Source organism: Equus asinus, chromosome 3 (genome assembly GCF_041296235.1).
Source record: "Equus asinus isolate D_3611 breed Donkey chromosome 3, EquAss-T2T_v2, whole genome shotgun sequence".
Classification (NCBI taxonomy): Eukaryota; Metazoa; Chordata; class Mammalia; order Perissodactyla; family Equidae; genus Equus; species Equus asinus.
The window spans coordinates 49345590-49361602 of NC_091792.1; the positions used below are offsets into that span (position 1 = coordinate 49345590).

Sequence of the window (16013 nt, forward strand, 5' to 3'; positions counted from 1 at the left end):
GCAAACAATGTTTTTTTTAACCGACATTTTCAGTATCATCCTCTACCACTTCCACTTCCCACACACTTTCGGTCATACTGAACTATCTGCACTTCTCTGAATGCTACACTCTCTCTCACCTTCATGCTATTCCCCCACTTATTTCCTATCCTCTCCATCTGCTGGTTTAACTCACCATATCCTCAAATTTCAGTTCAAGTAGCTTCTCAACTATGAAGCTCTCCCTTCTATCTCCCCAGCTCCCCAAACCCCTGCGTAGGCTGAGTCCGCATTCTTATTTATATTCCTACAACATTCCAAGTTTATTCTAACACGGAATTTATCCCACTATATTGCAATTAATTATTTATTTGCACAGATTGACAACTACACTGTGATCTCTGGAAGGCAGTGACACTTTTTTTCACTTGTTAAATTAGAGCTTAGAATAATATCTGGCATATCATAAGATACCGAAAAGAGTTTTGTTGAAGAATTGAAGAACAAGAAATAGAGAGGATTACATAAATTGGGAACATCACATATGAAGCCCATTTGTTCAACTCAAACAATAAAAAAAATGTCTTGAGCAAAGTTGTGATGGATTATTATTTTTATACACACACATAATGCATGTATACATTTTAGACATGTATATGCTTACTACTATACTCCTCTTGATAATTCTCATATTTTTAGATTTTCTTACGTGTTGATTCTGCTTTCCCCATTAGGTGTAACCTTGAAAAATGTGCCCTACTGCCTTTGAAAATGTGTATAATGTCTAGTAAAGGAAATGTCTCATATCTTTTCTACCTGCTGAATAATATACTTTTAAAAGCTGAATTACCTGTGAGGATGATAAGAGTAAGAATACGGTAACACATGCACTTTTGAGGACCATATTATTCAATCATATTGACTTTTGATTCTGGGCTTATGCTTTGAACAGTTCTCTAAACACTGTTTTCAAAGACTATTCAAAACAAACCAACATACCAAAATTAAATAAATAAACTGTTCCTCTTTCATTTCCACTTAGCTATATTTAGACTTATAACCAGATTTAAAATATTAACCACGAAAAATTAGCTAAGAAATGGAAATTTACTTTAAAAAAGCAATATTGGGGGGATACTTCCTGACAATACCACTTTTTGTGAGGAGTTTTAACCTACAAAAGGGAAGAATATGTGGCCTATATATGGATTTACATGGTAGAATATTTTGCCTCCAAAGGAATCCATGTTCTCTTCTTTTATATTTTTTTGCTGAAATTTTAAACATAATATAATGAGATAAAGAATGATTTGTTGATATGTATGACACTCACAACTTTTTAAAAGAATGAATCAAATATCACTATACAGTTATTAAAGCTGCAGGGAAGAGAATGTGCCAGTAATAATGGGAAGCTATCAACAGTATTTCTTTCTTCTCTTTTTTCTCTAATACGGAGGGGAGACAAACAATTTATGTGACTATTAAATTTTTCTGAAGATCAAAAAAGGTTCTTTTTCTACAAGTATGTCTGCCATGCATGCTTGTTAATGGCATAAAGTCATAGGTATTCAGAGCTGAAAGGAGGCTCCAGATCTGCCAGTCAAAACATTTCATTTTACAGACAAAGAAAGTGAAGACTAAAAAGATTAAGTGCTTTGCCTAAAGCCGCACCATTAATTTGGGATAAAACCTGGCTGCAATCCAGGTGTTCTAACAAGTGTCCATTATACACATACGTATGTGATATGTGATTGTATAACTATATCTGTGTGTATCACCTATGAGGGTATGCATTTTTAGCATGGAAAATTTACTTTAAAAAAAGAAGTGTAGGGGCCGGCCCCGGGGCCGAGTGGTTAAGTTCCGGCGCTCTGCTTCAGCGGCCCAGGGTTTCGCCGGTTCGTATCCTGGGCGTGGACGTGGCACCGCTCATCAGGCCACATCGAGGCGGCATCCCACATGCTACCACTAGAAGTACCCACAACTAAAATATACAACTATATACTGGAGGGATTTGTGGAGAAAAAGCATAAAAAACAAAAAAGATTGGCAACAGTTGTTAGCTCAGGTGCCAATCTTTAAAGAAAAAAAAAGAACTGTACATTTTTTCTCTGAATCAGTCATTGCTTTATATTTAATGATTTAATCATTAGGGAATCAAAAGGAGAGAGAAAATTTTGCTAAAGTAGCACTGCGCTTGTCAGAAGAAGGTAATGAAATGCTTATAGTGCCCCCTTAGGACCTCAAACTTATCATTGAATTGTCTGGGAAAATAATTCTATGCACACAATACTTTGGTTTAACTTTTTAAAAAAAAAATAGCTTTTGTTCCTTAAAAAAAGAATTTCATGTATCTCACAATTATAAGTTAGTTCCTTGTTTTAAGTCCTAAATATTGATTATATGACAAACTACTACTATTCCAAATAAATCAATGCAGCAAGGAACATCATAAAAATATTTTTGATGACGCACAGAAATGGCCCTTTCCACATCTTTTAAAAATTAAGAATTTAAATTTACCACGATAGAAACACTGGATAAAGAAATGTTTACTCTTAATGAATATAACAAAAATTGTCACAGAAAAAAATACATCAAATAAAATGATATTATTTTCTCTAGTTTATTTATCCCCACTGTTCCTATAATTAATATATCAAGATCACAAATCATTTGAGATTATATCAAAACACTTCAGTAGCTGTCCTTCACAAATGGTAGCTGTTATTAAAATGCAGCAATAACTTTGGCAAAAACAACAGGCATGTTGCTCAGAGAAACGTTACCCGCGGCACTGTTTGGAGATTGTTTTATTATTCTAGAATTTGTCTTCGGAGCCTCTAGTGATTTTAACTTTCACCTTCATAGATAGCGCTTTCTTTCATAACTGATAAAGAACCATAAGAAGTGGGAAATAGCCAGTTTAATTTTGTAACACACATAAAACCCAACTTAATTTCCCAAATGCGTATTTTATAAATACTGAGTAGGGACAGCACACAGAGCAGAGGCGGACATTACTATTTCTGTTACTAGGAGGAGGAGCCCTCCTGCCTCAGAGTTACTCCATAAAATAGGAACAAAATTACTCTTAGGTTCTACAAAGAGTGATGAAGATCGGTCTGGAATCCCTCCTGGGAAATTTGAAGACAAAAGCACACTTATTCTCATATCTCCCTCTTTGTGTAGCGTATTGTTGGAATTTTCAAATTGACAGTATCTTCAAAAAAAGGATTCTTAATAATTTTTGCCATGTGTATCGAATGTGTACTTAAAGAAGAAATTCTTCCTGCCTTTTTGAGGCTTGCGTGTATGTGTGAGGGGTGGGAAGGGAAACGCTGGCTTAATAAAAATTTTCATCTCCATGACATGCTGGCCTTTTATACTTAATACTCTAATAAAAAGTTACTACAACCTAAAAGTTCATATTATCAAAAGAAAAAATAAATTTGTGGAAAAGAAAAAATGAAATTCATCTTGAATTTTAAATATCTGAAAGCCCGTACCATAGACTGGTTGTTTGGAAGACAATCGCAATGGGGTTCATTTGGAAGTCATTTTAGAGCCAATGTTATTCCAAGTAGGTGTGTATTATAACTGTGCATGGGATGAAGGATAGAAATTTCTGTGGCAATGTGTAGTACATTGACTGCACAGAGGTTGGAGTTAAGAAAGTCTAAGAACCAAGCTTTACTTTCTCTCTGGCAACCCCTTCTTGACACTCCCATCCCTGCCCTCACCCAGGCAGAATCCCATGGGCCTGCTCACATTGGCTATCTGTTAAGCTTTGGGAGAGAAGACACTACTATTCCAGAAGGAAAACAGAAAAGAATGAAATAGGAACTGGACTGACTTGAGGTATTTAAAAGCTCTTGGATGACTCTCCGGCAGATACAATGACAATCTATACAGACCACCTGAGGATCAAATGGTAAAATTCAGCAGAAAAAGGGCACAAGAAACTTTGTCTGACTTCTGGGATAACAGCTAATGTTTGCTGTCCCCAGAAATCAGATTGACAAATTGCACTGCCCCTAAAGGATACAGCTCTCTCCAGTTTACAGTGCCGGTCCCACAGAATTGCACTCATCACCGGACACACGAGGTTGTGACTGTCACTTAGTGTCCAGCTTGAAAGTGTGCAATAAATATACGCTTTCCCTGGCATGGCTATGGTCAAAGATATACGAACCCCTCCCCAATCTCTCTCTCTTTCTCTCTCTCACACACACACACTCACTCACACAAACACACACACTACAAAGAAGCCTAAAGTACCTGCCAACTAATGACTAGCTAAAAGAAGGCAAACCTGCGCAATACATTTTTGGAAACACTGGGAATGGAAATCACGTTGAGGAGAAACAGGAGCACAAGTTTTGTTGTTTATTTTTTAACCTATGACAACTCTTTTTACCCCCTCATCTTTTCTCTCACTGAATATAGACTTGAGACGCGCTGATTCCATTTCACCCTCACTCCTGGGCTCCACGCCGCTGGCCATGCCCACCACTCCTGCTCCTTAGCACTGGGAAGAAATCCTTTTCGCCTTCGCGGTGCATCACCCCGGACTCTCTTGCATCCCCGACACGTTCAGGTCCATCTCTCTGCCTACACTTCTCCCTTCCTCCCTCCAAAGAAGGTGGAGAATAGAGCAGTCTTCGATTTTGGTGTTGTTTTAAATTCTTTTCCGAACAAAGAGAAAACCTGGGCTTTCAAGCTTGTTCTCAGGGAGTCTAAGCTCTTAGAGATACCCCCCGTAGCCGCACACCAGCCCAAGCCTCCTCCGAGTTCTTCACGGGCTGGGGACAGAGCGGGCAAAAATCCCACTGTCGAGTTAACTTGGCCTCCGCGGGGACCAGAGGCCGGGGAGACGGGGTGCCATCCCGGGGGCCTGCAGCTTCTCCCTAGGGTCCCCAACAGCAAGGTAGGGGCAGAGACGCTCCAGCCCCGGGCTTTGGGAGAGGCTGGCGCGGAGCAAGCGCTCTGGAGCAGGGGCTCGGGGGTCGCGGGAGCAGTCACGTGCTCCCGAGGCGCCTCTAAAACCCCCGCGGCTCCCCACCCCCTCCTCCCCGCCGCCAACTCCAGGTCCTCCTCCTGCAGCTGCCGCCGCCCAGGCGAAAAAGCCACAGCACTCGGCCGCGTCCCCCGGAGCCGATGCGCCGGCAGCGGCCAGGGCACCCCGAGGTACTGGGGTAGGACTCTCTCCGCCGATCCCCACTGTGCGGGGGTGGGCCCGCAGGGAGGGGTCGTGGCCGATCCCGGCGCGGGCGGTGAGTCCGCGCGGGGCCCCGGGAGCCGCACTCCTGTCCCCTATCCCCGGGCGCTGTCCGTGCTCTCGAGAGGGTGGGGTGGGGAAGCCAAACTGGAAAAGTGGGGGTTTGAGTGGCGGATGAGGCAGTTGTTTGGCGTGAAGGGAGATGGGGGGAAGGGAGCGGGCAGCATCCTTTGGTGCGGGGCAGGTACTCACCCAGGGTGGAGCAGGCACAGGCCGAACCCGGGAGGAGAGTCCGGGATCCGCGTGGGAGCCCGGGCGCAAGGCGCTGGAATGGGGTAGGGGGGCTCGGGGAGGACGAAGCGCGCCCCCTTCGGCGGAGCGAGCCCCGGGTGCGCCAGGCTGGCGTCCGAGGCTGGGGAACGGCGGCCCGCTGGGGGCCCTGGCCGGTGCTCGGCCGTGGCCGGGCTCCGGCGTGGGCCCGGGCGCAGTCCACCGGACGCCTCTCGAGCCATCCAGCTGCCGCGCCGTCCCGCAGCTGGCCGGAGAGCCGGAGGCAGCTGCGCCTCAGGGGCTACGCTCCTCTTTGCAAGGTGGCCTCATTTGACAAATGCGAGCAATAACACAAGTCCATAAACCTCGAATTTCAGAAACAGGGAATTTCTATTTCCAAGTTTACCGACCTTTAGTTATCTTTTAAAGGAACGGAACCATCGTGTTGGATCGAAGCCAAGAGACTTTACAGTAGACTACGGAAATAGCTTAAGGTTCTTTCAACAAAATTTTGCAGCCCTATGCAATTTGAAATTGCGGATTTCTTAAGGGAAGAGAAACTCGGCGCTTAGAATTGATGAGAAGGTGGCGCGTGCCTGTGTGTCTGCTGCAGAGCTGTATTTATCTTTCCAACTCAAATTTTGCCAGATTCTAGCTTTAAAAGTAAATCGTGGGAATATTTGAGAACGTGGAATCTTGCCATTGTTCCAGGATCACAATATAGTAGGCAACAGTTGATAGTTTTATCATTGCAAAAAAATTACATGTGTTTTATTATTTTGTGTGATTGGCATCCTTTGTGAGAAGAAAGAAGTGCATTTTCATAAGGCAGGAAATTATCCTAACAAAGAAACCTTATTCAAATGTATAAGCTCAGTCTTTTAGTGTCCAGCTCCCTGCAGTTCCTCCTATTATTCTTTTTAAGGACTATCTACTTAAAATACTGAAAATCTATTCAGAAAATTTCGTTTGTCTTGGTGTCAGATATAGATCAATTTTTATAAGAAAGTTGCAATATAAGGAAATTACAATGCTTTTACAAAGACCTTACCTTTAATTTAAAGTCGCCACAGTTTGACCAAGAACTTTTATTTTTTCCACTTTTTCTGGGAATTCTGATTGTGGGAGATAAAACGATGCAAAAGAAAAGAAGGGAATCTGTTAATAGGCACAACATGGGTTTCACAGAATCGATATCGGATTTCTTGTCAAATAATATTTCATATTTAAAACACTCTTTCTGGTTATATATCATAATTTCTCTAATAATCTGAGATGAAGTAAAGTGTATGAAATTACTATTATGTATAAAATATTTATGTTGTATAAAATAGTGCAGCATCCATTATAACACTTGTTGAAAAGCAAAGAATTATTCAACAGATTTACATTTCCATTATAGGTTTGCTTATTGTGCTTTTCAGGAAAAAGGAAGTGAAGACATAAGTTTAGGAAAGAAATCCTTTGTGCTTTTTTTCTTGCATTTTAAGGTAGTTTCTCTACCTTAATTTTTCAATTTAGAAAACAGAAGACAAATCTTATTGGGTAGAATTTTCCTAATGTTTAAAATATCTTCTAGCTATAAGGAGGCACTTTCATCCCCACCCAACCCATTTGCAGTATCTGTTATTTAGTTGTGAGAGATCATTCATTGGAGCAGAGATTCATGGAATGCTCATTTTGTGCAGAGCACGATATTGGGTGTTAGGTGTCTATATGTTTGCGGTAGATGGGGTGGGGTGAGGCTAGAGGGAAAAGAGATTGACTATGTAGTCACACCAAAATAAAATGAATAAATGAATGTTAGAACAGAGAAAAAGCATGTGAAAAAATGATAATTTATCAATCTATCAATAGGTACAAATTAGTATCCATTATATTCAGCAACAGGGCAAGTGTCCAGGCTCTAATGAAAAGAGCACATCACTGGCAGTCAGGAGAATGCCAATCATTTATTCATACATCATCCATTTAGGGCCTTTTATATCTCTGGCACTTGCAGTCTGCAGTTACTCACTGTGTAACCTTGAATTAATCTCTCATAGAATATTCCTCACATAGCACATTTTATTGGTTATCTCTATGCCCCCAGAGCCTAGCAGAGTACCTAACATATTAGGTTTCAATAAATACTAGTTGAATGAATAAAGAAAAGAACAACTTATCTTTCTTAGCTATTCATTAATGAGAAGGGTCTCCCCTCTTTAAAATTATATATAAATTAGTGGTTTTTAGGGAGGGAAAGAAATGTTGCTCTGTTTTTCCTATGTCTGATGAATATTCAGGATGGCATTTCTTTCACTTTCTTACTAATGATACAGTAGATTTTATAATTTAATGAATTCAATAATTTATGTGCATATATTATAATAGAAAAATTTTAGTGACAAACTGTGAAATCTGATGTACTTTTTCATTTAAATAAAAACATGTTGTAAATATTTTTTATTTTAGTTTTATGTTGCTTATGTGATAGCCTTTATCAATGAAGATAATCTAATTTAAAAATTTAAAGTGCTAAACTATCACATTTGTCTTGTCAACTTAAAAAGTAAATTTGCCTATTTTATCTCCAAATGAGTTTATTCGGGAATAGCCAAAAGAAGTTCAATTCAGGATGTTCATGCTTCGACAAACCATAAGCAAATCCAGAAAAGAAAGAAGGGGGGAGTTACTTTTATAGAGGAAAAGAGGGAGTAGGGAGGAGCTGTTCTAAAGGAAAGTACTTTGGGAGAAAGTACCAGTTCAGGGCACAAAGGCTTCTCATTAGCTGAGCTGCACCATTACTCATTGGCTGGGCTGTTGCCAGGTGGGGAGAGAAGTCTTCCCTCAGTAGAAAAGTAGTTTTACTTCCTGTCCAAGATGCAAGCTTCCCTCTTTTCCTGTTTGGCATAATTGACATGTGTGATAGGGCATGGGAGCTCCCCCTATTAGTTAATGTTTCTTTTATTAGTTTCCACAGTCTGTGTAGGTATCTTCTCATTTCATTTTGGGCCCTTTGGAAACTTGTCTAATTTCAGTGGTTCCAATGTATATGTATATATAAATAGACATACACATTATATATTCCAATATATATGGATATGTGTATATATGTATATGTCTGTTTACTCAGACATATACATATATATACATACATACACACATAGTGATACTCTATCCTGAATTTGCCCATAGTTCCAGGATGATTAATTTCTATTATTTTAAAGCTGGGAAAATTAAACTACTTTTCTAAAATGATTAGTAACAAATATTTATTTAGCATCCACTATGTACAACATACTCTATTAGGCACCATTATTATCATGAAAAGAATTAAGACATCTTCCCTTATCTCCATTAGAGTTCACTGGAGAGGACTGACCACATACATTGGAGGCAATCTGAGATTTAGACTCAAAACCACATTGTTTCTATTACCACAAATTGTGCTGCATTTCCTCTTCAAAAAGTTCTGTACGGTAATGTTTTACTCCAAATGAGTGTCATCCTAGAGTTCCATGCCCCAAGAAAGCACAAAGTCCTTGTAAGATCAACTATCCAATGTCTCTCTTGTCCTTGCCTTTGTAGTAGAAATGGCAATCGGTAATTACTGATCTACAACAAAAAAGGATTCTTTGAAGAAAGTAAGTCAAAAGAAGAATAGCTAAGCAGGGTCACAGTAATGAATGGCCTGGGCACGTTGTAAATATAAATGGGATCATGAACAAGCTGCACGGAGCCAGGTGGCCATCAGAACTCAGGAAATCAGGCAGAAAGGCCAGGCAAGGCTGCTTTGATTAGAAGCTCACTGACCTATCCAGGGAAGTTGCAGGGGAGCCATTGACTAGTAATATGATGAATAAGATGATCCAGTAGGCCACATGAGTCACTTGTACAAGTTATGCTTTCTAACTTGAGATGCTATCAACGTAAACTGTTGGTTAAGGTCTAAGAATGAATGAATGAGATGCTGAGCTTTTTGAATTAATTTATCTTTAAAGGGATGAAATTAGCTTCCAGAAAGTAATTCCATTAACATAGAATCAGTTGTAGAAGTGTGAAAAACTTAAACTTTCAGATTTTCTCATAGCACGATGATGTCTGTATCATCCTGTTTGAAACTTACTGTGCATAAAACTGAAGTTAAAGTTATTTATAATGAACGTATGTATACAATAGGATTTCCTGTTTGGAAATTTATTGGACCACGACCTATAAGTCCCTTATAAATTGAAGATAATAGTATTTACTATTAATTTAAATATTTTTTTTTATAGTTTTAAGTCTAATTACCCAACTATAGATCTAGAAATAGGTAGATAAATATATATTGCTCTTAGTGAAAATGCTTTTTTAAGCTACATATGTATCAAGATCTCTATAGCAATGTGTATTCATAAGAATTAACTATTGCTGTGCTGGTAATTCTGTAAGAAATTCTTACTAAAAAGGTGACAGGGATTACTTTTTTAAAGAGGAGAAGGGATTCCTTTTGCCTCATTGAAATTTAGGCGTTTTTGTGCTTCATGAGATGGTACTGTCAAATTTCTAATATGTAGAGGTAAATAAGTAATACCATTGTGGTATTAATAATATTATGTTATTAATTTCCTTTGAAATGAGAAAACTTATTATGGGGTGTTATATTAGTATCACTTCTACCTTTATTTATTTATTTTTTTTAAAGATTTTATTTTTTCCTTTTTCTCCCCAAAGCCCCCCGGTACATAGTTGTATATTCTTCTTTGTGGGTCCTTCTAGTTGTGGTATGTGGGACGCTGCCTCAGTGTGGTTTGATGAGCAGTGCCATGTCCGCGCCCAGGATTCGAACTGATGAAACACTGGGCCGCCTGCAACGGAGCATGTGAACTTAACCACTCGGCCACGGGGCCAGCCCCTACCTTTAATCTTAAGATACAATATTTTCCTTAAACAATGTGAGTACGTTGAATCTTTTTTAAGCTGAGATCTATTTTCAGTTTTTTTTTTTTTAAGGAAGATTAGCCCTGAGCTAACTACTGCCAATCCTCCTCTTTTTGCTGAGGAAGACTGGCCCTGAGCTAACATCCATGCCCATCTTCCTCTACTTTATACGTGGGATGCCTACCACAGCATGGCTTTTGCCAACCAGTGCCGTGTCCGCACCTGGGATCTGAATCTGTGAACCCCAGGCCGCCGAGAAGTGGAACATGTGAACTTAACCCCTGCACCACCGGGCTGGCCCCTCAGTTTTTAAGTTAAAAAATAAACAGGTAAATTTTGTTTTTAAAAACACTAGCAGCACTGGTTCAGTGGTTCTAATTTGTAATAATCTGGAACAATATTCAAAGGACTGAGGATTGATCATGGAATGATTTTGCCATCCAGCATTACATTCACATACTCATACAGCTTGATAAACTGAGTGCCTATTATATACATTTAGGTCCTGGGATAGTGTTTCTCCCCTTGAGAAGCTTAACTTTGAACACTGCGTGAACTGGATAGTATTTAGGATACTAGGTTTTTGTTGAATTTTTCATTTTCTTATCAATATTTTTTTAACACCTGCAATGGTGAAGTTACTGTGTCCTGTATTGTGGTAGATACCATGGTGAATGAGGGACAGTTTCTGCTTTTGCCGTTACATTTAAATTGCCTTTAAATTGATAAGGCAGACGGGTATGCGTTGTCATTGCAGTGCAAAGCAGACTGTGACATGTAGCATCAGATCACTATAAAGAGAAGAATATGGGCTTCTGAAGAGGAGCTCGCATCTGGCAGAATAGACAAAGGAATAGTTTAGGACAGGTGACTTTTAAGTTAGGCCTGATTCAAGTAGGAAAGGAAAGAATGTTTAAGGCAAGATTAAGCAACTGTACCATGTATCAGGTACCTTGACTAGAAAATAACATTAATGAGCTATTGTAAATTAGGTATCTTGAAGTTCTTATGTACATTTACCTTTTCTGTCCCTTATGTTATTTCCTACACAAATTTAGAAAACAAGTTCTGCTGCTGTAACAGAAGTTAACACACCGTAGAAATGATAGACTTAAACTTACTGTAATTGTTATTGGCTGATACTTGCACTCCACTTGGAACCAATTAAAACCTCAGGAAAGGGGCTGGCCCATGGCCGAGTGGTTAAAGTTCTGCGTGCTCCACTTCGGCGGCCTGGGGTTTGCAGATCCTGGATGCAGACCTTCTCCACTCGTCAGCCGTGCTGTGGAGGCATCCCGCATACAAAGTAGAGGAAGATTAGCTCAAGGCTAATCCTTCTCAAGTGAAAAAAAGAGGAGGATTGGCAATGGATGTTAGCTCAGGGCGAGCCTTCCTCACACACACACACACACACACACACACACACACACACGCACACGAAAAATCACTACACTCTCTTCAGAGATTGATAAGGTAATGGGAGCAAATTGTCAAATTTAGTTTCCCTCTCCGTGGATTAAATTATAGTAGTCATGTAATTTTTTTCAAGTTGTTAACTAATGTCTTTTTATTCCAAGCAGGATTATAATATGGATTTAGAGCTCAAGGACTATTACAACAAGACTCTTGCCACAGAGAACAGTACTGCTGCCACTCGGAATGCTGATTTCCCAGTCTGGGATGACTATAAAAGCAGCGTAGATGACTTGCAGTATTTTCTTATTGGACTCTATACATTTGTAAGTCTTCTTGGTTTTATGGGAAATCTACTTATTTTAATGGCTCTGATGAGAAAGCGTAATCAGAAGACTACAGTAAACTTCCTCATAGGAAATTTGGCCTTCTCTGATATCTTGGTCGTGCTGTTTTGCTCACCTTTCACACTGACCTCTGTCTTGCTGGATCAGTGGATGTTTGGCAGAGTCATGTGTCATATTATGCCTTTCCTTCAATGCGTGTCAGTTCTGGTTTCAACTTTAATTTTAATATCAATTGCCATTGTCAGGTATCATATGATCAAACATCCTATATCTAATAATTTAACAGCAAACCATGGCTACTTCCTGATAGCTACTGTCTGGACACTGGGTTTTGCGATTTGCTCTCCCCTTCCAGTGTTTCACAGTCTTGTGGAACTTCAGGAAACATTTGGCTCCGCATTGCTTAGCAGCAGGTATTTATGTGTTGAGTCGTGGCCGTCTGATTCATACAGAATTGCTTTTACTATCTCTTTATTGCTTGTTCAGTATATTCTGCCCTTAGTTTGTCTAACTGTAAGTCATACCAGTGTCTGCAGGAGTGTAAGCTGTGGATTGTCCAACAAAGAAAACAAACTAGAAGAAAATGAGATGATCAACTTAACTCTTCATCCATCCAAAAAGAGGGGGCCTCAGGAGAAACTCTCTAACAGCCAGAAATGGAGCTACTCATTCATCAGAAAACACAGAAGAAGATACAGCAAGAAGACAGCATGCGTGTTACCTGCTCCAGCAAGACCTCTTCAAGAGAATCATTCAAGAACACTTCCAGAAAACTTTGGCTCTGTGAAAACTCAGCTCTCTTCATCCAGTAAGTTCATACCAGGGGTCCCCACCTGCTTTGAAATGAAACCTGAAGAAAATTCAGATGGTCATGAAATGAGAGTAAACCGTTCTATCATGAGAATAAAAAAGAGATCTCGAAGTGTTTTCTATAGACTGACCATATTGATATTAGTGTTTGCTGTCAGCTGGATGCCACTACACCTTTTCCATGTGGTAACTGATTTTAATGATAACCTTATTTCAAACAGGCATTTCAAGTTGGTGTATTGCATTTGTCATTTGTTAGGCATGATGTCCTGTTGTCTTAATCCAATATTATATGGATTTCTTAATAATGGGATCAAAGCTGATTTAATGTCTCTTATACACTGTCTTCATATGTCATAATTCTCATTGTTAACCAAGGAAAGAAAAAATGGGATCATTTAAAAATATATTTATGATAACTATGTATGTATAATAAACAAATTTTGTTAACATATGGAATTTAATTTATGTAAGCGTTCTGGATTTGAATGTCAGTTCATGATATATGGAAGATAATTTTAGTGTGTTATAATACAAAGAATTCATTTGGTTGTATTAAGTCAGTGTCAGTCCAACCTGTAAGGTTAATTTAAAAAGTAGTTATATTACCTTTCATTTCATCTTGTCTTGTAAACAAATGAATTATAATTTTTTGTTTAAAATAAAAGCTATGCCTAACCAACTCAGTATTTTTTGTTCAAAATTATAAGCAAACTATATCTTTCCTGAGGAACATTTAACTTCAAATCTGAAGAATATTTATCTTTATTTCTATAGGCTTCTTACTGTTCAGTTTGTGAAAATACAGAAAATGTTTAGTGTGCCCCAAAAATCTTAACTAAATGACACATGTATGCCCAAGCCATGATTATAATTGTAAATATTGAGGACAGTTTTGGAACTCCTACAGGAAAATTCTTATCTTCTTTTATGGATAATTGATCAAATTGTCAACTTAGCCCCACTGTCTTAGTAATATACAATTAATTTACCAAATAAAAATGGATATTAAATCTTTTCGAGGCTTATACACATTAACACTATCAAATAAAGATTGTTTTCATATACATCTTTTACATTCTAAAGTGTGAAGTATAGATGGTATCTGTGTTTCCAAGTATTAAATAATTTTAAAGAATACTTAAAAGTGTCCACGGGGGGAAAGAAAAGATAGTTAATTTTTTGGGCCAAGATAGAGAATGATTAATGTGCTTTAAGCTATTTCGGTACTGAGATCTCAGTTGCTATCTTACTAAATTGAGGTCAGTCTTTTCCATTGGAAATTTTTGTTTGTTTTAGCCAGTTATCTAAAGAACAAAGTCCCCGAAAATAATTGAATATTTTCACATAATGCTCAGATGTGTAATATAACATTGCTGGCTTAAGTTCCTATAACTGATTTAACCATCCCTGGTATTGATTCTTTCATAAGGGGAAACAACAAAACAAAACAAGAAACTTTTTAAGTTTGCAAATAATTCGTAATTTTCATAGTTAATGAATTGAAAGTCCAAAATCTCTTTCCATCCCCTTGTTCCCATCCTCCTTCCCTAGCTGATGTCCACACACAGGGAAGCTGAAAATGGTGCCGGTCCACACAGGGCCCTCTGCTGGCTCCTGCTTAACTCCAGTTAAGGAGTAATCATCTTGCCTGGTCTCCATGTGACATCAGCCTCTGCCTGTGCTGTATCATGTATGATCTGAGAGTCTAGCCCCAGAATCCTCCACTGCCGCTGACATTGTCCGATGTAAATTCTCGTTGACTGTGTGGTTACTCTGAGTCTCAGCCACATCCTCCATTTTGTTCTGAGCCTAGGCTGTCTACTCCATGGGATCTTGCCCTTGCCAACTCTGGGGACTATTCTGGAACTTTAAATTCATCTGCAGGAACTTAGGAAATTCTACTCCTCACATAGGTCCTGGAGAATTGAGACAGGCAGCAAGGCCCTACGCAGGCCTTCTCTGTTCAGACACTGTGAGCTGCCACATCTACGCTGTTGTGTTCACCTCATGTGCTACAATAGCGCTCTGCTTTTTAATGCCTTTCTAGATTTTCAAATATGAAATGGTACAAGCCCTCTTGGCTTCTAGCTTCCCTCTGATCTCTCTGGTGCTATATGAGTGTCCTCCCCCAGTTTTTATACTATAGCAGAAAGAAAAAGTGAAAAAACTTGGTTCACTTTTGCTTTTCTCTTTCTTTCTCTCTCCTTTTTATTCTAAAGGCTTCTATTATTTCTGTCTACTAGGAATGTCCCCTACTAATAATGTCATCATTTTTCTCTGCACTATGGCTTACAGTAAAACTATGTTCAGAACATCAAGGTTTGCTTTTGGAAAAGGAAGCTTTCATGATTTAAGACTTTCTCCCCTTTCAATGCTTGGATTCGAGACTATTGTCTCACCATGGACCAAAACCAAATAAGTCTTAAACTGAGGAAAGATCTCTTATTTAAAAGCAATAGGTTATTTTCACTTTCACTGGGCAATCAACTTCAAGGTTTAACTTTAGTGGCTCAAGGGGACAAAACTCACTGATAAGGGCAAATGTAACCACATAGGGAGGTATTTTATCCTGTCAGAGTAACTTACATTAGCAAATGTACAATAACTGTCAAACTTCACCATTTTATGGTTGCTGATAGATGAGTTTAGTTACACTGGATAAACCAATTTGGGGCTCTTCAACTATTGAACTCCAAGGAAGCAATTTATCTTCCCTAACTAGAAATGACTGAATGTTCTTAATAATTGAAAGTTGAAAAGTTTGAATGGATCGGTGGATAGACGTCATTAAGATGAGGATTAATGGTTTTAGAAGATTATTATGAAGAATAATTTATTTCATGTAGACTTGCTTAGTGTGTTAAACAATTTATGTTTGATCAACTGGCTATTACTCAAGAGCTAATTATCTACCTTTTTTTCCCATTCTCTCCTGGTGTCTGACTTGATTACTTGTTCCATTGCACCTTTGCAAAGCACGGTTAGGGGAAATAAATGGAGATAAAATTATAAACAGTCAACCTCATTCCTTTTTAACAATTATTTTAAAATATTTTATTCAG

At 38.8% G+C, this 16013-nt stretch overlaps 1 protein-coding gene across 6 annotated transcripts in view; it reads left to right on the top strand.

Annotated features, from left to right (window-relative positions):
• NPY5R (neuropeptide Y receptor Y5) overlaps positions 1–13629 on the top strand; it is a 57016-nt gene extending 43387 nt beyond the window's left edge. The window contains exons 1-2 of one of the 6 annotated variants that reach the window (XM_070505005.1): positions 4381–5180; positions 11959–13629. In XM_070505005.1, the coding sequence (XP_070361106.1) occupies positions 11968–13308 (1341 nt within the window). In that variant the 5' untranslated portion in view covers positions 4381–5180; positions 11959–11967 and the 3' untranslated portion in view covers positions 13309–13629. Of the gene's footprint in view, positions 1–4380; positions 5259–10509; positions 10708–11955 lie in introns of those variants that run through there. The other 5 variants (XM_070505007.1, XM_014851458.3, XM_044767017.2 and 2 more) reach the window with 5 other exon arrangements.
• Positions 13630–16013: the final 2384 nt, after the last annotated feature.